This window comes from Corapipo altera, unplaced genomic scaffold (genome assembly GCF_003945725.1).
Source record: "Corapipo altera isolate COAL_440 unplaced genomic scaffold, ASM394572v1 50, whole genome shotgun sequence".
Taxonomy (NCBI): domain Eukaryota; kingdom Metazoa; phylum Chordata; class Aves; order Passeriformes; family Pipridae; genus Corapipo; species Corapipo altera.
In genome coordinates, this window is record NW_020884889.1 from 11,426,340 (window position 1) to 11,453,423 (window position 27,084).

At 50.9% G+C, this 27,084-nt stretch overlaps 1 protein-coding gene across 4 annotated transcripts; it reads right to left on the minus strand.

The window, feature by feature from the left end:
• Positions 1 to 2,335: 2,335 nt before the first annotated feature.
• ONECUT1 (one cut homeobox 1) lies at positions 2,336 to 25,749 on the minus strand. 4 transcript variants are annotated; one of them, XR_003527836.1, is made up of 3 exons: positions 24,444 to 25,748; positions 23,567 to 23,794; positions 23,054 to 23,136 (listed from the first exon to the last, which is right to left on the minus strand). XR_003527836.1 is itself a non-coding variant. In XM_027644526.1 (2 exons), the coding sequence occupies exons 1-2, from the start codon at positions 25,522 to 25,524 to the stop codon at positions 9,359 to 9,361; spliced, it is 1,374 nt and encodes a 457-aa protein (XP_027500327.1). In that variant the 5' UTR covers positions 25,525 to 25,744; the 3' UTR covers positions 2,336 to 9,358. The 4 variants fall into 4 exon arrangements, 3 of the variants coding, with proteins under 3 accessions (XP_027500327.1, XP_027500329.1, XP_027500328.1); XM_027644526.1 differs by lacking the exons at positions 23,054 to 23,136; positions 23,567 to 23,794 and adding an exon at positions 2,336 to 9,651 and having other exon boundaries at positions 24,444 to 25,744; XM_027644528.1 differs by lacking the exon at positions 23,567 to 23,794 and having other exon boundaries at positions 22,629 to 23,133; positions 24,444 to 25,749.
• Positions 25,750 to 27,084: the final 1,335 nt, after the last annotated feature.

Here is a 27,084-nt window from a genome sequence, read left to right on the forward strand (position 1 = left end):
GCTGGTTTCCTCTGCTTTGCTCACTGGCTGTGTTCCTTGCTTTCTGCCAGTGCTCAGGAAATAAAGTTTGTGAAGCTCATTTTGGTGTTTGGGTTGTGGGCACCTGTGGTAAGCCCAGCTGGCTCCCCTGAGTATGCTAACAGAAATGGTGCACACACCAGAGTTAAATATATCTCAAATATAAAAATAAAGTTCTGATATGATGAAGTCACTGGAAAACTGTGCACCAGGGGCACCCCAGCTGTCCCTCCCTGCAACTGGCCTGTTCCTATAGCACAGGCTGGGTGGCCAGGTGTGCCCAAGGACATGGGGCAGTGAGCTGCTGTGTGGGATGGGTCATCTCAGGGGCACCCTCCCATGCCTGGAGTCAGGGAGATTAGTGACCAAAATTATTCACATGAGAAGGAAATAAGGGACAGGAGGTATAGAGAGAGGTCACAGCAAGGGGACCTGATGTGGCTGTGCCAGGCTTTGCCCTTAAGCTGCCCATCATCCTCTCCTCACCCATGGGATGAGAATCTGGGAAACAGCAGCTGTCTGATGTGCTTCAACCCCTGTGGCACGTCCTGATTATTTTTTCTAGAAAAAGCATTTTGCTGTGTCTCTTTGTCTGCCAGGTAACACAACAGGGTTTGCTGGAGCCCTCACTTTGCACCGTGGCCCTGCCCAGCACCATCCCATGGAGTTACTGACCTCAATCAGTGCTGAGTTATCCCAGGCCTGGCCAGTATGATGCTGTGGATGAGCAAATCCCACAGGCACTCCTGGGGATGGGGACACTTCAGGCTTCCCATCTCTCTTTGCCTTTGTGCTTGCCCTGGACACTGGTTCCTGGTGATGCGTTGGCTTCTGGCATTGTCTTGGGACACCAAGCCCAAGGGGAGCCCTCCAAAGGGGTGTGCTCACTGCCTCTCTCAGCTTAGCAGTAAAAAGAAATTGCACATCAGGGCGCAGGCTGCAGGCACTTCCAGAGATAAAATACTGTCAGCAGAGTCCAGACTATCCATCAGAAAAAATGTAGCTGATGCCATGATTTATGGGACAAAGATGAAGGTTTAATCCTCCTCTCAGCAGTGCAACCTGATTTGCTACAAAACCCTGTTAAATTTTGTGGCACACGCTTCATCACTTCATTAGGAGATAGAGAGAAAACGGTTCAATGCATTGCTGAATCTTTTATGGCTGGGACTCTCCTCCCACCACTCCCGAGTGATGGGTAATCTCTCTGATCAGATCCCCAGGAAAAGACCCCGTGGGATTACAGAGCGCAGAGGCATTAACAACAGTGACAGGAAAGGAATACAATATCCCTTTAAACAATTAAATATTGATCCTGCCGGCCTGGGGTGGACTCCATCACACAGAAGGAAACACCTCTGCGAATTAGTTTGGTGACATCCATACCCTTAGATGATATAAAGGAAGCCAAGATTATTTGCTTCACCTATTTTCTTAATTTTTTTTTCCCCTCAATTAGAGAAATGCATCTGGTATGAACTACACTCACCCCTCAGACACTTGGTGCTCGTCTCCCTGGAGCTCCCCATGCTGGGAAGGGATGGACTGGGGAGCACAGGCAGATGGGGGGTGTTTGCTGAGGGCTGCGGACCTCAGCACAGATGGAGGGAAGAAGACACAGTGCTGTGAAGCCTGAAGAGCCCTTTAGTGTTCCCCCTCCATGGATGTCCCTCCCATGACTCCACCGAATGCTGCCCTTCCTATGGGAGAGCTGGGGCTGCCCTTGTCTCAGCCCAGTGCCTGGTGGCTGCACACACAGAAACAAAAGAAGGCAAGAAATGTCTAAATTTAAAGTGCTGGAAAATCCAACCTTTTATTTACTACATTTTTGTGACTACATAAACGCTGAAACATTGTAACGCTGAAACATTGTAACACTGAAAAGCATGATGACATCATCACTTGCTTTTTTCTTTTTTTTTTCTTTTTCTCTTTTTTTTTTTTTTTTTTCCTTTTCGCTTAGCAAACACAGCAGATGATATTGCACGGCATAAAGTGAGAACAGTAGCAAAGCTTAAAAAAAGTAACTTAAGGAAATCTTAACGCAGTACAGGAGATACTCATACCCAACCCAGGGCAATGCCTAGCGCACTGCACTTGTCATCGCTACACACAAAAATACAGAAGAAGCGCTTGACTAAGAGAGAGAGTGAGGAAATATCAGCAATCAACTGTAATTAGGTACAATAATCACTTAGTCTGAAATGCAGATGCAACGCATAAACTACTGCTGCTTCCTAATGGGCGAACTAAAGATGGCAGCAAAGGGCTTTAGCAAAATCTTCGCTTTGTTTTCGTTGCGGGTTTTTTTTTTTTCTTTTTTTTTCCCCTCTTTTTTTTTTTTTTTTTTTTTTTGGTTTTGTTCCGTTGCTCTGGAAGAACTCCCGCTTGCTCTGGGGAGATTTCCTACCCCTACGGAGCTGGGACCTGTGATTGTCTCTGTCGCCCCCTCTGCGGCGGGAGCCGGGGGAGGGCGGGCCGGGCGGGGGTCCGGGGGGTGCCGGGGGTCCCGGGCTGCGGGCGGGGGTGCGCAGGCCCGAGCGAGTCAAAGACAAGGCTGTACCCTACATTCCCTGTCGTCCAGGCTGCAAAACTAACGCGGCCCCACAGTGAGGATGCGGTAAATGCAGTAAATGCAGAACATTCCGTGAAACACCAAACTACCGGAACAGGACAGGAAACCGCGGCTCCCTAAGCACAGTTTGTCCAGGGCTCGATGGCTCATGCTGGATTCACAGACTAATACTTTGCCTCCCCCTCCACGTGAAGCGTAACTCATTGCACAGCATTAGCTCCTGTATTAAAAGCAGACACTGAGCCAATGCACAACAACAGACCATTTAATGATCCTGCATTTCAGAGCGTCTTTATTGCCCCATTTCAATACTTGAAGTATAAAAAATGTACCTAGAAAGTGTAACTTCTGACCAAAAGCTTAGACCCTGCCCTTGTCCTTCCCTCCCTCAACCCCTTCACTATCCCCTCAAAGGAAAATGAGGTACACCTGGGGCTCACCTACTGCATGGGAAAGGAAATATTTACAGCCATCACAAACTGTGTCAGCACACAACACTCAGCTGAAACAGAACCTATTCTTTATGCAAAATAAAACACAGGCGAGTGGCATCCTATTCTCTGTGCCATGATGCCATCATCAGCTTTGCAGAATTATCATTGTCATTACCCTTTTCTTTTTGCTTTTTGACTCAAAACCGCCTTGTCGTCCCTCGAGATGTGGGGGTACCGGGGCAGGGGCTGTGCCTGGGCCCCTGGGAGGGACACAGCACAGCTCCCCCTGTGCTCACCTGCACAGTTCTGCCTGGATGAAGGCAGCCTGGAGGCACCACAGTTCTGCCTGGATGAAGCTGCAGCTTCTTGGGGGACTCAGCTGTGCCCCGTGGACCCTGTCCCGTCCCCTGCAGGCCCTGGCTGGAGAGCAGGTGACCCGGTGGTGTCCCGCAGGTGGCCCTAACCCTGGAGAGCTCTCCAAACCCGCGCCATCCCATCGCCCGCCGCAAAGGCCTTCCCGTGAGCAAGGATTCCAGAGTCAAGTCAGCTTTTCTCCCAAGGCCTGCGCCCGCCGCTTGCTTGCGCTACCCGTGCGAATGGCGAAGGAAAACAAAAACTCAGCAAAATCTCTCACAAATGCCAGTGCTTTTTAAACATTAAACGACTTTTTAAATTCTTTGGATGTGTGGGTCTCACCCACAAAGCAACCTTTCTAGAAAAAAGACAAATAAATTAAAGAAAAAACACACTAATAATGTCTTTCTGCTTCCTAAGTGACAAAAGTACTACCTTGAAACACTCATTTTGGCATGTACAAGTTGGGGGGAAGGGAGGCCTGGAGGGGGTAACCTGGCAGTGTTTGTAACACAGGTGGAAGTGCATGCCAAGACAAGGCTGAAGATACACCCTGCAGTCAAGAGAAGCACTCTCCTTCAGTTCATCTCAGCATCAAGAATGAAAAGATTGTAACATAAAGCTTTGGCCATTTTTGAATCTACTATATACAATTTTTTTTTAAAACTACATAGTCATAAATTAAAGCAGTGATTAAATAAGTGTATACAAAAGGTAATTAAATTAAAAGTCACAGCACATTATAGAGAAAAAATAGGAACCATTTATCACAGCAGAGAATATTTTTTTTTTACCCTGTGAAAAGAACATCAACTAGCAAACACAAAGTATCCTAGTTGAAACAAAAGTAATCAAAGCCATGTTTCCCTTTCTTGCATTCATTGCAAACAGCGATCTTTACCCACTTTGAAACATTCCCAGGAATAAGATCTTCCTTGAGTATAACAGAGAAGTTCTGCCAAAAAAAAAAAAAAAAGGAAAAAAGAAGACACCCAAACCAAACAATATAAAAGGAATATACAAACAAAACAACCCCTACAAAATAAATAAGAATTATAAAGCTTTTTTTTAAGTAACCTTAACAATTATCAAACTAGTAAGTTCTGCCTTATCACATAGACTCTCTATACAACATAACCCTAAAGATTTATTACTATGAGGTATTTGGAGGAATTGGTAAAAGCGATGCACGGCCTGTCTGGGCTGAGGGACTCAAGCTGCTTTGGGGGAAAGAAGAGGGAACCTTTGGTTTGTCAGCAAGAAAGTGGAAAAAAACATTTTCCTTTGGTATCAAAGAAAGTTTCATTGCATGGTTGCACGGCAAAAAGCACCACGGTGAAGAATTATTCCTTTTTTTCATTAGTGGCCTTTCTAACAGGCTGAGGTATTCAAAGAGTATAAGGTGAGAGATAAAGAGGTCAACAGCGGTTTAACACTTTGGTTCAAGCAAGGCACTCGTCCTATGAGTTTACAAAGTTTGCAACATGTTTGCCTAGAGCTTTATTATTATTATTATTATCCTTATCATCGTCAGTAGTAGCAGTTGTAGCAAGAGAAGTATTCGTAAGGTTATTAGCATTACCACTAAGAATGAAGACAAGGTTACACACTGAGTGAAGGTGAAGAAGGGGGATGAGGGGAATGGAGGTAAGAAGGAGGATGAGTTCCCTTTCCAGACCAAGGCCGTGCATGAAAAATCTTTGGTATTCTTTGGTATCATCATGTGATTAAAATCACCAATGGAAATCGAGTGAGGTAGCGTCTTTGGTTCACACTATAAATAGTAGATCTTTACACACTTTTTTTTCTTTTTTTTTCTTTTTTTTTTTTTTTAACACGTGGAAGTAGCTATTCCTTACCTTTTGCTTCTTTGTCTTTAGCAAATAGTTACCAAATGTATTGTAAAGCTAACCACACCACAATAATAAACCAGGAGGCTAAGCAAAGTCTCAAAATTAGCCCCTGGGCCTTTGAATGCACCCAAACGCAGTGAGATAGAAAAGGGTAAGTGCTTTCTCTTTGTTTGCTAAATGCATAGTTTTCATCCCTATGTACAAAGGAGGAGGAAGAGGAGGAGGATAGGAGGAAGAGTAGTAGAAAGAAGGACTGTTTTTGGGGGTAAAAATGTCTTGTTTACAACTCAGGTGAGGAGAGGTGTCCTAAGACTCTTTGGTATAAGCTCAGCAGTGTTTCCGAGCCCTCTGGGCAGCAGCAGCCCCTGGGACAGCGCCCACCACCACCACGTCCTTATCCTGAAATCTCAGGAGAAGAGTGGTGCCCATGGGCAGCCCTGGGGCTGGTCTCATGCCAGGGCACCCCTGGCCACTCAGCTGCTTGGGAATTTGCTCCTGGCACTGGTTGTGCAGGAGCAACTTCTCAAGCGAAAGCCCCGTTGCTGGCTGGCTCGCTCTGGTTGGGTTTGCTTTACCTGAGTAAGGAGAGGAGGCTGCGGCCCTGGGAAGCCATGCAGGGCTAACAGAGTGGTGTGAGTCGGTCTGAATGGGGATTTTTTTGTTTGGTTTTTTTTTGTTGTTTCTGTTTTTATTTTCCTGGAAATCTAATAATGCCATTTACAATGGGAATGGATGTGGACAGTTCACCTCTTGGTCAGCCTCCCCTTGTGGGTCACTGCGGTCAGTTTTGGATGCAGCCTGTGAGCTGAATGCATGTTCCTAATGCCCTCTTGCCCGTGGGGTCACCTTTGACTGAAGCCTCATCTCCTGATGCTCCAAAACTGTTTCAGGTTCTGTTCCCTCTCCTAACCCTTCCTGGCAGAGTTTTAGATGCTTTTTGTTGCATTTGAAACTAACTTCCATTTAGTCAGGAATGAAATGAACCAAAAGACTGACACTAATAGGACAGAGACAGGTTTCTTGTGTAATGTGAAACGCAGCATTAGAAGAAGCTCCCCTTCAAGGGTGCCCTGTTGAGTAATGGCACCAGTCAGAGCCAGGGAGCACCAGGTAACCTGTCCATGCTTCAGTCGGTGCAGCTGGGCAGTCTGCTCAGAGGTAACACAGCTTTACAGGTAGAATGAGCAGTTCCATAGTTATTTGCTTCACGTTTTGAAAGCAATCAAAGAAAAGTGTGTTCTTTGCCTATTCAGAGTATGAGGCGCATATTGCTTATGGGAAGAGTGGTTTGTTCCTAATGGCTTATAGAAAACCAAAAGGTTTATATATACTTAAACAGACATGTAAAAAACCCAAAACACTTAAAAGCTATAACTTGTGCATCAGTTTTAGTGTGTGTGGACGTGTGTGTGCACATGTATACATACATACACCCCACAAAAATGTGTGTGCATGTACATATACACAGTCCTACTTAGGGGCTTGCATGTGTTTGTATCAGAGATCCTGAAATTGCATATTGGGTGCAAATTTAATGCTGGTATGAAAGTTCTCTTTGGTTTCAGCAAGTAGTCTATAAAGACAATACAATGAAAATACTAAAAAATGCGGCAATGTACTTTGAATTTCCCTGCATTTTTAAATTCTCAAGTTTTAAATAAATAAGGCTTTCTTTTCTAAACTATAGGTACGTTACAAAGCAGCGTTTGCTGGAAAAAACTAAACCGTTAGTTATCACTGTCCTTTATTAACCTTACACTAGTGAGACTGCATTCATAAGGTTCTTTATATGTGAGCTTACTAAGGATGCCATGTCAATGTCTCAGTGGGGATGGAACACTTCAAAAGAAAGCTTGCTAAAATTTAAGGTAAGCTAGAGACTCAAAAAACTCCCAGATCAGATTCCGTTTTCCTAGACAATTGCTTTGTGAGCCTTAAAGTGGGTTTAACATACTGAAATATGGAGAAATATTGAATGCCAAAAAAATCTTGTTTTTATTTTACTTTATTTTAATAAAGAGATATTTCATCTGTATTCTAAACACTTAGTGGAAATTACCTTCACTAGACCCTGTCCTCTTGGGAAGTAACTGGTGCTACAAAGTTGCTTAGCTTTGGTGTCACTGGTATTTTGAGTGGGCTTCATCCCCAAACCAGTATCTGGTACAGTTGATAGTGTTTGGATTCTAGTTTACCTTGAATTTTCCTTTTTTTTTTTTTTTAATGAAAAAAAAAGGTTGTAATTAAGATTACCTATTTCTAGTCCTTGCATTGGGCCTATGACTGCATATTTGGTTACTTTGGAATTTAATATACCTAGTATAATTACTACAGTAATTTGAAACACCGGTTAGAAATCTAACAGGCACATGTATGGTTTTTAAAGTCTATTTTCCCCTTACACTAAAATTTAATATGCAGATGTTGCACTCTTTTGTTTTTAATTTTATCAGAGTAGGAACGGGATGATTTTTCTCCTATGGGTCTGTTAGCAACAGAGCATATAAAGCTTTTCAGCTACAAACTTTAAACTATTTCATGCATTATCCTGACTAATAGATGAGCAAGAAAGAATGCATGGGACAAAAGCTCAGCCTGCTACACACAGATACGAAGCCACAAAACATCAGGCTGTATCTCAGTGTCATGGGAATTTTGCTCTTGAATTCAGAGGGATCACAATTTCTCCTTCCAAAAGCACTACTAGAGCTCCTCTTGGAGCTCTTCCCACCAGCATTAACTGATGTTGTACCACTGTTTTCAATAGGAAAAGACCACAAGCCTTCGAAGCTATTACTATTCCTTTGCCTGGTAAAGTCAATAGGTAAAAAAAAGCTCACTAATGTCAATGAGTATTGATCAGACACTGAGCCCTGTGGTTTTGCATCTCTCAATTCGTTTCATTTTCGCATACTGAGTGCCTCAGGTCTCCTGTTCGCAGGCTAGATGGCAGAGCTGAGCCACATTGAAATACAGCGCACGGTTCGCGCCGGGCTTCCAGCTCTGCCAGCCTGGGAGAGCGCCTGGGGATGCAGCACGGCGGCTCCCACAGCCTCACACACGGCTGGAACACGTGGCTCCTTTTTTTTCGCTCCCGTTGAAGTCAGGGACCAAAAGGCCCACTGAGTTCAACGGCAGCAGCATCCCATCCTCAGCACCTGTGCTCTGCCAGGGGCTGCAATCTCCTCGGGTGACATTCTTTCTTGCCAATCATGGAAAGAAACGATAATGTGGTTTTACTAATTGCAAATAACAGTCTTGATTACAAGTTTTATGTGTTATACAGTTAGATTAGTTTATACCTATAACTCTACATAGTATTTTGTGTAAAAATAGCTTTGGAATATTAAAATCATTGCAATAAAATACCTGCAATATAATTATTAAATGTGTTCTTTGGTAGCTAGTCGATTTTTTTTTTTTTATGGATGGAATAGTTTTCCTTTTTTAAATCTGAACATTCCTTAACAAACAAAGAGAATGCACTGGTTTAGGTACCATTCAAAATTTCTTTGCCTAGTTTGAACTTGTTCCCGGGCGTTGCACCGGTTTAAGTTCAAACTGTGAAACAGCAAAAATCACACTACCGTTCAAAGGAATTCAGACGACTCCACGCTCTGTCAGCTGTGCCATGGCACAACCCTCTCTGAAGACCAGCCCTGACTAAGTCCCTAACCACCGGTGTGTACGCAGTACAGATACACTATACACCTTCATGGCAATTGCTGTGGAAATGAAGAGCTGTATCCAGAGATGTCTGTTCAATGACAGGAAATCACTATGCTCCAAACCACTAAACAGCCAAGTATGGTGAAGATGATAATGGGCAAAGGTGTAAGACCAGTGGTCTGTTTCTCTTCTCTTTGCATTCTGTTTTGTTCCCTCCGTTTCGCTTTCTTCTTCCTCTCTGTTTTTTCGCAAGTCGTCATCCTACTAAAGTGTGTGTCTTAGAACAAAGTCATAATGCAGGTGAAATAAGTCTTTGGTTTCTTTGGACTTATAAATATTTTTTTTCAAATAGTTCTAAGTATAAACCTGCTATTTTGAGGTCCTGGTCTGTATTTATTTATTTATTTATTTATTTTTAAAGCTTTTCCACCGAGGTTTAGTTCGTGGTTATTCCTTCATGCTTTGGTACAAGTGCTTGATGAAGAAGATGAGTTGCCTGAATTGGAGCTGCCCTCGTCTTGCCACTTATCCAGACTCCTCCTCCGTGCATTCATGAAAAAGTTGCTGACGGTGCTCAGCTCCAACCCGAGCTGCTGGGAAATGGTGATTTGTAATTCTTTGGATGGACGCTTATTTTCCTTGAATATTGCATGTAGAGTTCGACGCTGGACATCAGTGAAGACCAACCGAGGCTTTTTGGGTGTATTCCCTCTATCCTTCCCGTGCTCTTGTTCTTTCCTCTTGCACGCTGCAAGAAAGGGGAGGACAGTTAGAGAGGGCTGGCAGAGGAGCACACGGGCACACAGCACAGGACAAACTAGGGAAAAAGGACCATTCGTGTCAGCTTCCAAATTTGAAGAGGATGCGTGACACTGAATTTTCTAACTCATTATAAACTGTGAAAAGTATGAGGAATAAAAGTTAGAAAATACCTTTGTTGTTGCCTGTTAAAACTCAGCAAATTCTATTACTGAGAGCTTACACTTTGATAGCACCCACTAGTGCTGGGAATTTAACTATTTAATATCTCTATGAGGAAGAGGGGAAATACACTGTATTCTAAAGTAAACCTTGCCCATATTTTTTACCTTCATTAGTTGCTTTCAATCCATTTCTGTAGCTTTTTGCTAAGGAATAAAGAACTGTGAGAAACCAGGGTTCTACAGGCAGATGTATTCTGAACAAAATAAACATGTTTTGACATGAAAAACAATGGTATAGTAAATTTTCTTTATAGAATTGCACCTTATTTCATCTATCATCCCTCCTTTCCATTTCAGAATGTTATTTTGCTCTACATTATTGAAGGTTGCTTGCAATTTGAAATCTGCCTCACAGATCACCTGCCAGGCAGGATCTGAGGGGATGTGAGGAAGACTCCCAGATCCCCCTGTCAGCCTTTTACTGTTTGCCAGCTCATCTTGTTAGCATTTTGCTAGATAAAGGCTTCTTTGGGAGGACAGACTCCTCTGTCTCACTTTCAGAAGTGTATGAAGTTGTCTGTTTCCCCTTTTTATTCTCTAACAACGTCCTTTAATAACAATTGAGAGATGTATTTCTGAAGGTGACATGAATGTTCTGTCTCTGAGCCTGTCTAGTCCTGGTTTCTGTGGAGACCAATGCTGATCATATGAAGAACTTTGTGCAGTATCTTCACCTATTCCATGGTTATTGGAATGAAAACAGCAAATTACTTTACAAAGGTTCTTCCTATAAATCCTATTGTTACCAAGCACCAGCTTGGTAACAAAATTGCTCGAGGGAGGTGTAAAAATTCCTTTTGTATTTGAGAAATAGGAACTGCACAGATCAGGATCCAGGAGCTGCAAAGGCTCCTTCTGCTGGCCCAGAGAGGCCAAGGGACCAAAACACTGGTGACTCAGCCCACTCTGAGGAGAAGCTTTTGAAGAGCTCCCTAACAATATATATTCCAGCTACACGTTCTTTCATAAGTAATGACACATCAATCAAATAGCCTGGGATTCCAAACTCATATCTTCAAGAGTTATTTTTATCTGAAAACCTTTGAAGAATGTTTTGAAGTTACATCCTGACCTGTAAAACTGGGGAGCTTCTGGGCTGAAAAACAGGTTTCCTCATGCACACAAGCCCCTGCTGAAGTCAAACTGCTGAATTCACGGTGGGGATTGGTGCCCACTGAAATAATCTGCACCCCCACTGGAAGTTAACATTGGCAAATCAAGAGTTAAAAATATTTTTTCAAGAATAGTCTGTTATTTACTGACAAATATTAAGAATGAGGAGCAAAAAGATACCAATAGCATCTCAGCCTTTTTTACACCTCTAACTGTTCGACAGTCAGAAATTCCCAGGAAAGCAGCTGCAGGAGCTTGGCTCTGTAACAGCCTCAGCCTCCAGCTTTTACTGCCCCTTCTAACAAGCCTAGTGCTTAATTTCTGCTCACACTGGTTTACACCTTCCTTTTTCCAAGACTAAACAAATTTAATCTTCCACCTAGACACTCTGTCCAGATCATAATTTGTCACAAAATCCTAACGGCACAAATAGCATGATCCAAGTCAGCGCTGTGCAGTCCTTCAGACTGAATCATCACATCCCAAATGACAGTCACAGCAGTAGGTACAAAGCTAGCTCAATTAGCCATGTGAGCCTCTGGGGCTTCAATCACAAACTAGTACATGAGTTCTCTGAAATAGTACAGAATAACAAAAAAACAACCATCTGTTGTGAAACCACTTTGCATTGTCTTCCTGAACTTGTGCTCATTTCCTGAAATATATTATTCCTGAACAGCTATTTCCTTAGAAAATGCCCCAAGAATTACAATATACCTTGTTTCTCAACTTCAGTTGTATCAGAGACCACATGATTACTGCTAGAGACATCACAGAAGTAAGAAAAAAGTGCTCGTTGCTGAGGAGAAAAAAATAAAACCTATCCAGTCTATGATACAAATAAGCCCATTTCAGTATTTTGTGAATAAAACTTCATTTTTCTCAAGCCCATCAGAAAGCGAGCATTGAGGTTCCTGTGGTGCTCCCCATAAAAGCTGGGAGCCATCTCTTCATTCTGCAGACCAGAGTGAGCTTTATTTTTTTAACACACTATCACGTTGGACTGTTGGTTTCCTCCGGCTTGGTTCACAGCTGGTGGGAACAGCTGGTGATACACTCTGGCTTAGCCTATGAAATAAGTCAGTTCTTGTCCTCATATCCAAGTTGGAGCAACTCTGCTTTGGATTCAGGACTCATGATGCATTGGTTCAGAGAGAGATTGACTCAGTTGCAATGTGGGACTGTATCTGAGACACAGAGACCCACATGGAATGGGTTCAGTCCTTGCTGGACATGACACACCCACCCCAGTGGGTGAAGTTGGGACTGCCAAGCAGAGACCCCCAGCTTAGCCCTGATCCTCCCCTCCCCTTGGTGCCTGCTGAGCCACATGCTGGACCTGTCCCTGCCCAGCACTGCTTGCAGAGCTCTCTTCCACCTTGGGGAGATTGGGAACAGCTTTGGTATCTGGATCATTTTTAGGCAATGCAAAACTTGTTTCTTTTTCAGCTCTACTCCCATTAGCATTTGCCAGAGGCAGATTGAGGGCAAAAACTTTCCAACGTGCTCGGTTGTTCCAAGAGCCCTTGCAGATACAGCACTGCCAGGCCTTGGGTTGTGAGCAGCAGGGGTAGATACCACCTCTCATCTTCTGCCTTGTCCAGACTCAGGAATATTAATAGCACTTAAAAATAAATAATGGCGATAATGAAAAACCATAATAGGGTTTCCTTGCGATCGTTTTCCCTGCACTGGAGCCAATCAATTTTAATAATAAATTGTAGCTTCCAGCTTGCCAGAGAACAAATGTACACCATGGGATAAAATCTGCTCCAACGTGAGAGTGTATCCAGAGCAGGCACAGAGACGAGCCAGCTCACACTGCAAGGGTGGACAGCAGCCTGAGCCAAGTCACACTCAGGCACAGCAGCTATGCCTGCTCCGTCCGGGTCCTCCCCTCATGCCAGTGAGGGTGTCTGCTGAGGGCAGGCTCCAGAGACATCAACTGAAATGCTTTTTTGGGAAAGCACCAGACCCTGTCTTCATAACAGTTCATCGCACACTTCATCTTGGTTTTACTTTATGTAGGAGAAAATAATAACAGTCATTTGCTCTGATGTCCTTTTCTTCCCCTTGCCCTTGAGCACCGTTAACAGACACCCTCCCACAGCACAGACACTGAATTCGGGTGCTTTGTGGGGTGCTGTGCTCCCCAGAGGGGTGCACCTCTCCCACAGCAACGCCTGCTTGCAGGCTGCCCTCGCTCCCTGCTGCAGACAGCTCTGCTTTGTCTCTGGGCTGCCCTGCCTGAGTGATGCTCCATGTGATGCCTTCTGAAAAAGCCTTTTAAGAAAATCTCGTTAGGAAGAAAGCAAAGCAGAGGATAAAGAAAGAGTCGCCCTGACTCTGGCAACACACGTGCAGATATGACATTGTAATATTATCAGTGACAGAAGGAACCTTATAAATCCACTCCTGAACTCTGGCCTGTTCCAGTCACTTCCATCTTCCTCTGCCCTGAGCAACAGATATTTTTGACACTTGCAATTCTCCTGACACAGTCCATCAATCTATTTTTGTCTCCCTTTGTTCCTTCTAAGTCACCCAAGGGATTTGGTCAAGTAAACTTGCCAAACCTTGTAAGGTCTGTACATCTGAGGCCCAGCTGCCTGTGCCTGGTACAGATTTGCGGTCTCACCTCTGCAGCTTCAGTCTATCGATGGTCTTCTGCAGCACCTGCCTGTGTGCAGCACAGTGGGATCAGTCCTGCTCTGCCAGAGGTGTGAGCAGGATTGTGCCCCCTATGAAAATGCACTAATTGCATCTTTAGGTCAAGACAGTGAAGAGGATATTTTGCCCACCTGTGATGTGAACTACACTGTTCGGTCAGTCTAAAAGTCAAGATTACAGTAAGCTCAGGTGTTAACCCTGACACTTGATCTAGCCTTTCATCCCTAGAGGGTGGATTTCTTTTTAAAATCTGAGGCAAAACCCCTGATTACCATAAATCAATTTTCAGGAGCACTTGGTGTGTGCACGTGTGCCTAGCTGTTTCTGGCAAACACAAATTTTCCTTCCTATAAACCAGAAACAAAGAATGGAACTGGTAATGCTCTCAATAAAACTGATATCTGCTGGTTTGGTTTGAGCATGTAGTAAAGTATCACCACAAATTCTGATGGCTGCCTTTCTTGAAAAGTGGCACTGGAGCAGGGGGAACAACAAAAGAAAATTCTACTTGGGCAAACCCTGCCCCGAGCCCTGTGGCTAGTTTTGATGGCAGAGGGCAACTCTCCCTGTGAGAGGCATTGCTCAGCTGGTGGCCCACTGTGGTGCAATCACTGAATGCACAGACACTGAGGAAGAAGGTGGATTTGGGTGGTTTCAGACCTGGCACTGGTAGAGCTGTGCCCTTACAAGCACACCAGCAGGCACTCCCAGGGTCACAGTGTTCACCAGCTGCCTGCAGCAACTCCCACAGCTTCAGGAGAAGTGCACACAATGGCCACGGCCAGGATTTTGCCTGTACAAAGTGGCTGGAAGAGGAGCAGGGATGCAGCACAACAGGAGGGGAGTGTGCCTGCCTGAGTGCACCACAGCATGGCATCACAGCTGCTTTTGGAAGGCGAGGGTACAGCCCCACTGGTGCCTTGGCAATGAGTCTTCTCACCCTGTGGAGGAGGAAGCCAGTTCACACGGTGGGTCTCTGCTTTCAGGGAGTCCTTTTCCCCTCTGTTTGCACACAGAGTGGGTCCAGACCAGCAAGGTCTGGACACCTGCACAACAATGTCTCCAGCCATGCTGAATTCAGAGCCTGTTGACATGGAGAGGAGATGTGTGCTGGCCACCAACAAAGGATACAGGACCTTTCACCCTGAGGTGATGGGACACATTTCCAGCTCTGGCCTAGGTCACTGCTGACCACAAGCCATTATTACTTGATGGTCATCAAGTACCCTGCATGAGATGATGCAGTGGTCTTGGTTCAGCTCCCTGTGAGCAGGTTCACACCATGCTAATTTCCATCACATTTCACACTGTTTGACACCAATTAGTGCTGTGGCTGGGAGGCTGAGCTGGACACTATGGGCAGAAGGAGTCTCTAGGAACCCGTTTTGTAGCTGAAATGTTCATTTTGGGGAAAAAAGAGAATTGAGGATCTCTCATGACTGTAGTCTCAGCTCTGTCTTGCCTGAGGATGCACTTTCTGGTTGCTTCACATCAGAAGGTAAACTCAACACTGAGCTCTGGGGTCTTCGCCACCACCCTCACTTGACTGGTTTAGCTTTGAAGATTATCTCACCCTTAGTCTCCATGAGCATTATACTTGCTTCAGACAGGAATAAAAAAACAACTGCTTTACCCTTTTCTCAAAGATCCCAGTGCAAGGTTCCTAGAAAACAATAGGGAGCTTACAAGCCAACAGCTTTGTTACTGTGGGTTTAGAGCAGTCATCCTTCCTGTGAGTGGGAAAACCCCAAGAAATGGTGCAGTCTAGCTCAAAGAATTGCCAACAAAAGCTCTGCATTTCTATATGTGCCATGGGAGAAACAAGGAGGCATATTTTAGACTGACTTGAGAGAGTTCTCAGAAGCTTGTGATCATCTGTTCCCCCTCCTCTCGCAAAGCCTAGTTTTTTAGTTATCCCAACTTCATGTGTACAGGACTGCCTTAAAGACATAAAAAGCCCTTCCAGAGGTCTCTCTATATGTGTATTTTCTAATATCTCCCATATCAGGTTATATTTTCTAATGTCTCTTGTAAAGGTTGAGATGTGACTCAGCTACAGTCTGAACTGTGTCCACACGGGAATCTCTAAATCATCTGCTTCCAGTTTTGAAACACCACACAATATCCAATAACATTTTTAGAGAGTCAAAATTCTTCACTGGTACAGCCTAGAGGGTATAATGGAGGATATTCTTCTGAAAGAGGTTCTACCTTCAGGTGGAAAAGGCTTCAGTATTTCTGTAGGAGTCTGAAACTGCTTAAGGACTTTGACCACCAAAGATAGTCCTAATCACACTGGCTACAACAGCTCAGTGGAAACAAGTAGTCAAAAGTTTATGGTAAATTCATGGTGGCAATAATATATAATCAAGTGTGCTAAGTTCCATCCTTATCATGTGAATAACACCTCTGGAGTGTGCAGAGAGACACACAGATGACAGGTCTTTCCCAATTATCAAAAAATTTACACAAGGAAATATGAAAACAAGAAAAGGGGTATATAAGACACACGTTACCTGAGGGTAGATGTCACCACATGAACTAAATCCAAGCAAATCTGTTTGACCCGAATGAATAACTGCAGCTGCTGGGTGACATTCACTCTGATACATCATGATTTGGTGGTCCCCTGTACTGCCCTGTCCTTCTTCTCACTGCCCCAGGGCCTTCAAAGATGTCTGGGAAATGGAATCGCTCTGGAAAGGTGCTGTGCGAGACAGTCTCCACATGTGGGGGCAACTTGTGGCAACCTGCTGTAGCAGGTAGTAGACAGCTTTGATGCTTCAAAGAGCATTTCCAAAAACTTCAACCCACCACGAGATAAGGCCTTTCCCACCTTTTTAGTGATGAAAGCCCACATGGGTGACACAGGTCATTGCTTGCTGTCCAATTGGTTGCTTTCCCCTTTCAGCTCAAGAGAATATTGTCTATTCTGAAATGCCTGAGCCCACATTAAATTATTTCTTTTTACCCCGGCATCATTCAGCATTTTGCACTTTTTTCTCTAGTGAGTTGTATTTATGCCTATTAAGAGTGCAGGTGTTTCCATATACTCAGAGATCTTTTGATTCGTGCCTCATTTCTCTGTCATCAAATCCAGGGAATACTCTTTTGTTGTTTCATAACATAAAGAGAGATGAACACACGTTCCTATATGGGAAGCTCACAGAATGACATCAGCCTGCCAACACACAGATCCCAGCTGAGCCAGAATGGCAAACGCCTCACTCCTGTGCACTGTATTAAAATGAGTGACCTTAATTTGCTGCCCCTGGAATAATGAAGTGAATCTGACTGAGGAGCGCTGATTCAGCATTGGGGGATAGGGGGGTTTACACAAACTTGGTGTTGATGGATCTGTAACCACTTCAGCGAGTTGACATCACCGTTATAGAATATGTTGCTAAGTGGATCAATCACGGGAAAGCACCCGATTTTCCTGCGGTATCATTTGAAGTAAATGTTAAATTTCTCTAGCTGGGTCTTTAGTTAACCATATTACTGTGACAAATATTTCTTTGTCTAGCATAAGTAATTAGAATTTAATCACTTAAACTGCATCTTAATTACCTCAAATGAATTGAAAGGACATTTAATAGCAAAGATTAAATTGCCTTAATGAACGATTTTTGCGACTACATCAATATTTTAATCGCGTCAGCCGGGTCCGGCTTCCCCCCCGCAACGCCGCAGCGGCACAGGCAGCCCCCGGCCGCTGGATGGCCCCCGCTCCCCGCTCCCCGCCGCCCGAGCTGTGCGCTCTGCACCGCATCGAACCGCTCCGCACTACACCGCATCCCATCGCACCGCTCCGTGCGCTCCGCACCGCTCAGCACCTCTCCGTCCCATGCTGGATATCCGCACCTAACCGCTCCGCATTGCACCGCACCGCTCCCATGGAGGTGGATACCCGCACCTAACCGCTTCGCATTGCACCGCACCGCTCCGCACCTCACCGCTCCACTCCGCGCCGTGGGCTGCGCACTGCACCGCATCGCACCGCGCCATGGGCTCCGCGCCTCATCTCACCGCACCGTGGGCTCCGGATCGCATCGAACCGCACCGCATCGTGTCGCATCGCACTGTGCGCTCCGCACCGCGCTATAGGCTCCGCACCACGGGCTCCCACACCGCTCCGCACCGCGCCGTGAGTTCTGCATCGCACCGCACCGTGCACTCCGCACCGCGCCGTGCGCTCTGCAGCCGCGCTGCCGCTCCGTACCGCACCACTCCACGCCGCCCCGTCGGGGAGCGCCAGCCGCTCCGTAGCACTCTGCTCCGCACACCCCAAGCTGGAACACGCTGCTCCGCCCCGTCCGCCCTGCACCTGCCCGCTCCGCTCCTCAGCCCGCTCCGTGCCGCTTCACACCGCCCCGCGCCGTCAAGGAGCGGCTGCACCGCCCCGCACCTCCCCCGGGCAGCGCCAGCAGCCCCGCCCCGCCCCGCCCATCTCCCGCCCGCGTGGGTTCGCGGGACAGACCAGGGCGCGGACGCCGGCTCGTAGCCGTGGGACTGAATTCGCCCGCGGGCGGCTCGGCGTCAAGCCGGGTTATTCTGTCCCTTCCCGCGGTCCCAGCCTGGGGCTCTGCTGCAGCCGCCGAAAATGGAGTTTCTGAGCAGCTGCAAATCTGTTGCAAAACCTTTACTGGAACACTGAGGGTTGAACATACTGAAAAACCTGGGCAGCTTCCCTAGTTCCGTTCCCAAGGACCTGACTGCCGGCTCCCGCTTCCCCAGTTTTTAAGTTCTCAGTTAATTCCAATATATTCAAAATAACGAAATGTGTCTCACATGAACGATAAATGTGTCAGTGATGACATAAAGGAGTTCCTCCATTTTGGAGGGCATCGGAGCAGCGGTATGGCAGCCTGTGCCGGGGAGGGGATGGAAAGGGGCTGCGGGAAACCCGCCCGCATTAACTTCAGTAGTTGTGGGTCCCTTCTTACAGACGAGTTTGTAATGCATGCGACAACGTGTGCATTCTTCTGTATCACCAAAATATCCAAAATCTGAGCGCGGGCTCACTTCAGTGGCTTCTGCACCCAAGCACTAACGAAGAGCGCCCCGTGCCATCTGATTTAATACTTTTCACTATCTGAAGCAGCAGCACTTCTAGCTCCACCAGTCAGCACCCACACACGCCAGAGCCCTGCTCCACATCCTGCAGCAGCTCGCGGTGCTGCCTCGGACACCAGCGGAACAGCATCCATCCATCGCGCTTTAATTGCCTTTTAGGCTGTACAGAAAATGTCACCACTGAGACTTCCTATCACCCTAAAATGGGAAAAAATGAAAACTACTGTTAAGCTAATAAATTGTTCCTATAAATTAAGCTTTCGGCATCATAAAACTGACTTCTTAAACAAAACGGCTCAAGTCAGCTGCGTTTCCAAAGACAGTCTGCAAGCATCGGTCACTTCTCAGTCCGTGTATGATTAATCCAGATAGATTTATGTTTGAAACGTGAATCAACATTTATCGATTTGACCATGACACACTGCCATGCCGGGTCCCTCTCAGTCCTCAGGAAAAACTCCCTTCGATGCCTGCAGTCTTCAGGCGAAAGTCATCAGCAAATCAGCAACAGCTCCTGCGCTTCAGCCACCTTAGGACTCCCTCGAAACCAACTTGTCCCCTGTGTGGAGCTTATGCGAACCCTTCGGCTACACAGACAGGTGAAGGCTGTCTGAGGTAAAGCAGAACCTGTCGTTTAGTGCCGGTACAGGCAAACCCAAGCACAGACTCATACCTGACCTGCGCGTTTCTGGACGATTTTGTCTCAATCCGACTATCGAGCTCCTTTCCGGCCCTGTAAAACGCAGACCGCACAGGCCAGCACCCAGCTGCAGCACCGGCAGCGCCCATGGTCCCCACTGGTGGCATCTGCGGCAGGCACAGTCCTTGTGCCACGCACCTCTCCTCTCCTCCTGGGGCATCCCGACCCCTCTGTCTTGCAAATTACCGTGCTGGGGGGAGCTCGCTTCTCCTCTGACCATGCACCAGTTCGAAGGAACCCACCCCCAAACAGGTCCCCTCGAGCCGCCGCCGCAGCGGGGCCGCCCAGCCCGGCGCGTCCCGCGGCACTAATTGCCGGCTGCCGCTGCGTACAATCGATGAGATGCTGCTCCCCATCGGGGCCGGCAGCCGCGGGGCAGCTCACCAAGCACCTGCGCCCGGGCTGCGGGCGGCCCCGTCCATGAACAGGGAGCAGGGGCTGGCCTGGCCCCGCGAGGCTCGCCCGGGAGCGGGGCCGCCGGGGCGGAGGCGGGGCCGGTCCGTGGCGGAGATCGCTGTCCGCGGTGCTGAAGTCAGGCCGGGCTGCGCTCCCGGGGAATCAGCGGACGGAGCCAGCAGCGGGCCCTCCACCCGCAGGGCTCCCCGGACCCTTCGCCTCTCGGCCCGGGAAGCCACCGCCGCCGCCCGGTGCAGGAGGGGTGCCCGGGGACGCTCCCGCCCGCCGGCGGTCAGTAGATGGCGCAGAGGCCCCGGGAACAGAGGGGCGACGAGCGAGGGCTGCGGGGGACGCGGTGGCCCCGGCCGGTCGGGGCGGGCATCGCGCCCACAACCCGGCTGTGAGACCCCCGGGGCGTCCCCAGCGGTGCCCACGGGCGGGAGCGGCCCTGCCTTGAGCCTGCTTCATCCAAACGGCAGCGAGGGTGGGAGCGGGACACGGCTCCCCAGTGCCGCCCCACCACGCGGCGGGTAATTAAAACAAACAAACAAAACGAACGAACGCACGAACGAACAAACAAGCAGGAGCCGAGCTGCGCTGCGGGGGCGGGGGCTGCGCGGGGACGGGCTCGGGGCGGGCTCGGCCCAGTGTGGAGGAACGCGGCTCGCCCGGCCCCGCTCCTCCTCCTCCCGCTGGGCAAACATTAACGAAGGGCAAACGCGGCTGTAAATCAATCCCGCCGAAGGACACGGCCGGCAAACAAGTGCGTCCCAGGCTCCCCCGAATGCGCACCGGGCGCTGCGGCGGCTGGCACGACCGCGCCGGGGGCATCACGGGGACTGTTCTCCTGCTCTCCGATCCCACCGGGACGGGGCACCTTGCCTCGGCCCAAGCACCCCGCCGCTGTCACCGCTCAAGATGCGCGGGGCCAGGCTCGGGCCGTCCCCGCGGTGTCCGGGCGGTCCGCAGGGCCGGGAGGGGCAGGATCTGTCCCCCGGGCCCCGGTCGCGCTCGGAGTGTCGCCGGTGAAGGCCCCGGTCGATGCCCTCCGCCTCCCTGATGCAAATGCGTTTATGCAAAGTCCCCGCCGGGTAAATATTAAACAGCCCCTAATGAGGCCACAGGGGCCGGGGCGGCCCCGACCTTCCCGGAGAGCGCGGGGGCGGCGGCGGGCGAGAGGTGCAAACGGCGTCATTAGATTTCATATTTAATGTGGAAAACGCTCTGATTACTCCATCGATTTCTCTACAGTTAATTTGGCGAGAATTTCTCGCCGGCTTCCCAAGGCTTCAGCTTAGCCGGGATTCACATCAGGAGGGAGAAAGGATAAGAGGAGAGAAGGAAAGAAGGTGCAGCTACGAAAAATACCAGTCAGGTCGGAGGCAAAGACCGAGCAGCTTTGGAAGGACGGGCCAGCCCCTGCCTGAGCGCCGGTCCCCCACGGCCCCTTCGCCGCTAACACCAGCCCGGGGACCCACCACGGAGGGGCTCTTCGGGACGAGCTCGCTCAGAGGGCTCATCTCAGCGAAGCGGCCACCCCTTGCAGCAGATCCTAAGGAGCCCTGGGGTCTCTTATACCCCTCTCGTCCGTTCCCGAAACGTGTCTCTGCCGCGTTTCTCCCTGGCCGCTGCCCTCCCTCCCGACCTGCGGCCAGCCCGTGCGGGACTGGTGGACAGATGCGGTTCTAACAATAAATGGCTCGAAGCAGATTATTTTTCCTGAACAAGACGAGTCGGGTTTTTTTTTTTTTCCTTCCTTATCCCTTCTTGTTTCCTCTCTCATACACACACACACGAAAGTAACCTGAAATAAATTCACCCTTAAATCCCAGAAGGCTGAACAAATGATGTACTTTTTCTTTTAATTGTATTTATTTTTTTTGGTGCCCCTTCGCAGCCCTTCCAAATGTCAGTGAAGGCGGGGGGAGGTAGGGAAGACTAACAGAGAAACGGTCAAATAGATAAATATTCAGTGATAGAGAGGAGAGAGAGAGTGGGACAGACAAAGGAAAAGAGAACAGAGAAGAGAAGGGAGATGGGAGGAATAAGATGGAGGCTGGAAGAGGTCAGCTTTGCAATTAGCAGTTCTGCTTACATTTCAAGAGACAGCCCAGGAAGTGTCAAGACCTCAATCCTGCTTCCATGTAACTACCAATTTTTCCTCTATTTGTCGGAGCTTCTGTAATCTGGGAGGTAGGAATCCCCCAGGGATGGCTGGAAGGGGCAAATACTCAAGATAAAGTACTAGGCGAGACCGCGAGGCCTAAAATAAGCAGGCTCCATCCCCCTCACTGCCTGCCGGTTGTTGTCTGCAGGAAATCAGAAAGGGAAGAAATGAAGGCGGTTCTGGGTATTTATCTACCTGATAATTCTCTAAACGCCCTGGAGTGAGTTATAATTTGGACAGTGAAATTTAATTTGCGCCGGCCGCAGTAATTTATGTTATTTTGAATTGATGTTCATACATCAATATCAATCGGGGCAGATCTTTTTTTTTTTTTTTTTTTTTTTTACCACTTAGTAAGATCATCGCACATTAAAAACCTGCACGAAAAATAAAATCGATACTTTATGCATTTACATACAGCGGGTCTCCGGCAGCGCGGGGGCGCGCAGGCTGCGCGGGGAGGGGCGGGGCGGGGGGCTTCCGGGCCGCCCCCATTGGCTGGGACGCAGCGTTATGCAAATGCCCACGTGCTGCCTGCGCCCGGGTGGGCAGCGCCGGGCGAGGCCGCGGAGCCCCCGGTACGCGGGGACAGCCCTGGGGGGCCCGGCTGCGAGCGTCTTTTCCCTCCCCCCCTCCGGGCTGCGAGCCCCGTTTCGCCCCGGGGAAGACGTTTCTGCGAGGTGCCAGCTTTCGGGTTTCATCGGAAAGGGAAGGCGGAATAATGAGGCTTTGTCTCTCTAACGGGATTACCGGGATCCGTTTATGCTGAGGTGGTTGGAGGAAGGGGCGGTTTGGGGGCAGAAGCGAACAATGGGACCCTCCGGACCCGGCAGCTGGGCAGAGCACGGCCACCTCCCTCCTGCCCGGCCCTGCGGCAGCTGGGGCTGGCAATGCTTCCCGGCTGGCAGCGCCAGGGAAGGGATGCCAGCAGGCTCCGAAGCGAGGGGTTGTTTCCAGTATCGATCTATGCAAATGAGATTCAGGTCGACCGTATTGTCGTAAAAATACGCTCCAAATCGAAGAAAGTTCGCCTTAGCAATCGTTACGGGGATATTGGAAACACAAACTCCATCCTCCTCTCCAGGGTAGCACCAGCAAGACGAGGGTTTTCTCCTGGTGGGGTGGCTGCTGAGGAAGGGAAGGCAGAGAGGGCATTTTCTGAGAACTCAGACCTTTGAAACTGAGTCGCAGGAGTGGAAGCCAAAGAGAGCAACGTCCTCCCACTGGCGGGCACCGGGGAGGATGGTCCTGCCCCGGGCCTTTCCTAGCTCTGCTTTAGGTTTCAGGAACGGGTAGGTTAGCTGAAAATAGGCACGGAGCACGCTGGTGGCCCAGCCGCGTCCTCGCACGCTCGGGAAACGGTTCCAAATTCCCACCGTCGTCGTACTCGAAAGCACAAGACCGGTTGTGCTTTTGAAAGGAGAAAGATTTGGCCCTTCCTTTATTTTTGTCTGTGAAACGGATCAGTGACCCCGGCTCCAACTCGGATTGACTGTCTCGCGTTCTCCAGGGACAAATTAATGGAGACCTATCACTTAATTAACAAACCCTCACTCACGGTATATTAAACGCGGGCTCTGCACCGGGAGCGCAGACGGGCGGGTTTGGGGCGGCGGGGCACAGGTATGGACTGGGACGGCATGTCCGAGCAGACAATACGGGACCCGCTCGGAACTACACCGGGCAGCAAGTGCCGAGAGCGGGGTGAAGCTCTGGAGCAGCGAAGCCGCGACACGGACGGCTCGTCTCACGCAGAGACATCTACGCGAAACTCAAACTCCGCGGCCTAATGATAATTACAACCAGTAAAAAAATAAAATAATTTAAAAATCTAACGATTTTAGCCAACAGCGTTTCTCAGCCACCGCTCATCCGCCGGGCTCGGCTCATTCGTGCGAAACCCCCGTCCCAGCTCACCTAACCCGAACGGGCCGCTGGCCCCGAGCCCCACCAGCCGCTGCGACCGGAGCCCGCCGCCCCCGACACAAAGCAGACACACCGAACGACTCCTCTCGGCGGGGCATTACCGGGACTTCCCCGCACCCCGCCCGTGGGCCCCGCACCCCGTCCGTGGGCTCAGCCGCCAATTCAAGCATTTCCGCCTCACCCTCCGCGCTCCGGCAGCGCTCCCGCCGGTGCGGCTTTCGGCGGCGCCCCGTTACCGGCGGCGGGCGAGCCTGGCGGGTGCGCCCCGGCCGGGGAATGAGCAGAGCCGGGACGCCGCAGTGCGCAGCCCGAGCCCCAGCTCGGCTTTGTCTGGCAGGCGGGAGCGCGGCGTGCATGAACCGGACAGTGCCGGTGCGCGGAGCCGGGAGAGGGAGCGGGGAGAGGTCGGGGCTGCTCTTCAGGGGCAGGCAGGGATTGGGGCGGCCTGCCCAGGCCCGGAGCCCCGCCGCCGCCGTCGCCCTGCCCCGACCACCCCGCAGTGGGCTCACCTGCAAGCCGCAGAGCAGACATCCGCTGAAACTCCGGCTCCTGGAGCCACTTCCACATCCTGCGGAAGGTCTCCCGGCCAGATTTGAGCTTGCTCCAGGGCTTGGGGTTCCTCAGCAGGTCTGAGAGCGTCCCTTGAGAGCGGCACAGCACCCTCTGGGCGAAGATAGCCTGGGGGATGCTGTACCGTTTGAGCTCGGTGGTGATCCTCTGAGCTACTTCTTTGGTATTGATTTCTTCCATTTGCCCTGAATTACTTCCACTGTTGACCTGCGAACCAGTTACAGAAGGGTTTTGCTCCCTGGCAGAGCCCAGGATCTGCCCGTGGCTCTGGGCATTCAAGTGGGCATGGGGATGGTGTGGGATCCCGTTGATAGGCACCATGCCAGCGGAGGTGGGGGTGAGGTGTTGGTCGCCATGCCTGGCTAACATGGCAGGGTGGTGGGCTTCAAATCCATTTGGGGTGAGCATTTTCTCGGCGGGCATGGTGGCACTGGGGTGAGCGTAGTGGGGCAGCCCTTGCTGGGAGTTGTGGATGCTCCCCAGGCCTGATCCAGACAACGGAGAGAGGCTCTGCCCCATGCCGGTAACATCCTTGTGGTAGGGGGTGTAGAGATTGTTCATAGACGCCAGACCCCTCTCGTCCCGCATGAGCGTGAAGCTGCCGCTCACGTTGCCCGGTATCCGCTGGTGGGGATGGTGGTGGTGGTGATGGTGGTGGTGGTGGTGAGGAAACTTGTCCGAGACCGTCGAGATGGGAGGTAGAGGCTGCAGAGGGGTTAACGTGGTGTAGGTGCTGCTCATGCTCATGCCGGGGGGTGTCTCGCAGGCCATGGTCATGGTGGGATGCAGGGGGCCCGTCAGCGCGTGCTCGGGCGGCCGGTGGTGGTGGTGGTAGTCGCCGCCGTCGAGGATGGACGCCATGCCCATGGAGCGCGGGTGGGCCGGCAGGTGGCTGCCGCGGTGGGCCACCGCGCTCCGGTGGTGCGGGCTGCCGCTCATCAGGTCGGCGGCGGCGGGCACCGGCTCATGGCTCACCCCGTGCAGATCGCCGATGTTCTCCATCGCCAGCTGCGCGTTCATTGTCGGCCGTGCGGGCGGCGGGACCGCACATCTATCTGGTGGGCGGCGGGGCGTCCCGGAGCTCTTGGCGGCGGCCGGTTGCTCCCGCGGGCAGGCGGGCAGGCGCTGCGGGCTGGTGGCGGTGCTGCTGCTGCTGCTGCTGTTGCCGGGCTGGCTGGCTGGCTGGCTTTCCCTTTCCCTTTTTTTAATTTTTTTTATTATTATTATTATTTCGTGGCAATGTATTTATTTGGTTTTTTTGGTTTTTTGGTTGTTTTTTCCCCCCCCTCCCCCGCTGCTGGCTGGCGCCGCCGGGCCGGTCCTAGGGCCGCCGCTCCCTCAGGCCGGGCCCCGCAGCCGCGGCCGCGGCGGGTGTGTGTCCGCGTCCCTCGCCATCCCCAGCCATGGCTCTCTGTGCGCGCCGCGCTCCCGCTCCGCTCCTGCAGCTGCAGCGCCGCCGCCGCCCGCACCGCGCCTGCGCGCCGCCCGGCACCGCCCCCGTGACGTCAGCGCCGCTTTTAAGCGCGCGGGCCGCGCGCGGCGGCGCCCAGAGTTGGGGGTGTCGCTGCCCCGCGAGGGTCGGACGGGCCCCCGCAGCCCCCCACAGCCCCCACAGCCCCCGCCCCGGGCACAAAGGGGCCGCCCCGCCTCCCGCCGGGCTCGCGGGGAGCAGGGACACCCGCCCCGCCCCTTCGGTGACTCCGCGTTTTTCCGTGAGCGCGGAGCCTCCTAACCTCACCCGTGAGCTTCCGGCCGCCCTGCCCCGGGGCGCCCGCGGGGGCCGTGCCCGCCGTGTCCCCCCGCGCTGTCCCGGGTGTCGTTCCTCTCAGGTGCCCCGCCGGGGAAACTTCCCGCTGCCCGGCCTGGGGACGGGCGGCGGGAGCCCCGTGGCGCTGCGCTCCGGGTCCGATCGGGGTCACCCGTGCGGCTCAGCTCCCGCACCCCTCCGTCCCCAGGGATCCCGCGGGGTCCGGCCAGGCGATGCGATGGGGGGACGCCCCCTTGCAGCCCCCGCCGGGGATGCCGAGCGTGCCCGGCGGTGCAAGGCGAACATATGCCCCGAGGCGCCGAGCAGCCAGACATGCCGCTGGTTTTCTTTTATTTTTTCCCCCAAAAAGAAAGAAAAGGAGGCGGAGGAGAAAGAACAAGCGAGCCCACCCGCCGGCCCCCCTCGTTAGCTAAGGTGCCTTTATGCTGGAAGAAAGGGCAGATGTGCCTATTGTTCGCCCATTAACAATAACGAACCACGCCGGGCAGAGTGCGGCGTGTGCGCGGCGCTGAGCGGCGGGAGGGACGGGCCGAGCCGAGCCGAGCCGCGGGAGAGCCGCGGGGCCGCAGCCGGGCGGCCCCGGGCCGGCGGCGCACAAAGGCCGCTGCCGCTTCCCCCCGCTCCGCCGTCGGGGCCCGCGGTTGCTCCCGGCGCCCCGCGGAGCCGCGTGTCCCCCACATCGCCCCGCCGAGGCTCTAGGACAGCAAGCGGGTCCTCGCAGCGCTGGGACTCAGGCCGGGACCTGGGTGTCTTTTCCACGGAGAGAGGGATAGGGCTTGAGCACCTGTCCTGGCAAAGCCCCGGGGCGAGGG

Excerpts from the sequence above, each read along its gene's own strand:
- ONECUT1 (XM_027644526.1), bottom strand. The coding sequence starts at position 25,524 with ATGAACGCGCAGCTGGCGATGGAGAACATCGGCGATCTGCACGGGGTG. Across the intron at positions 9,652-24,443 it reads GTCTGCTCTGCGGCTTGCAG|CGTGCAAGAGGAAAGAACAA; the intron begins GTGAGCCCACTG and ends CCTTTCTTGCAG.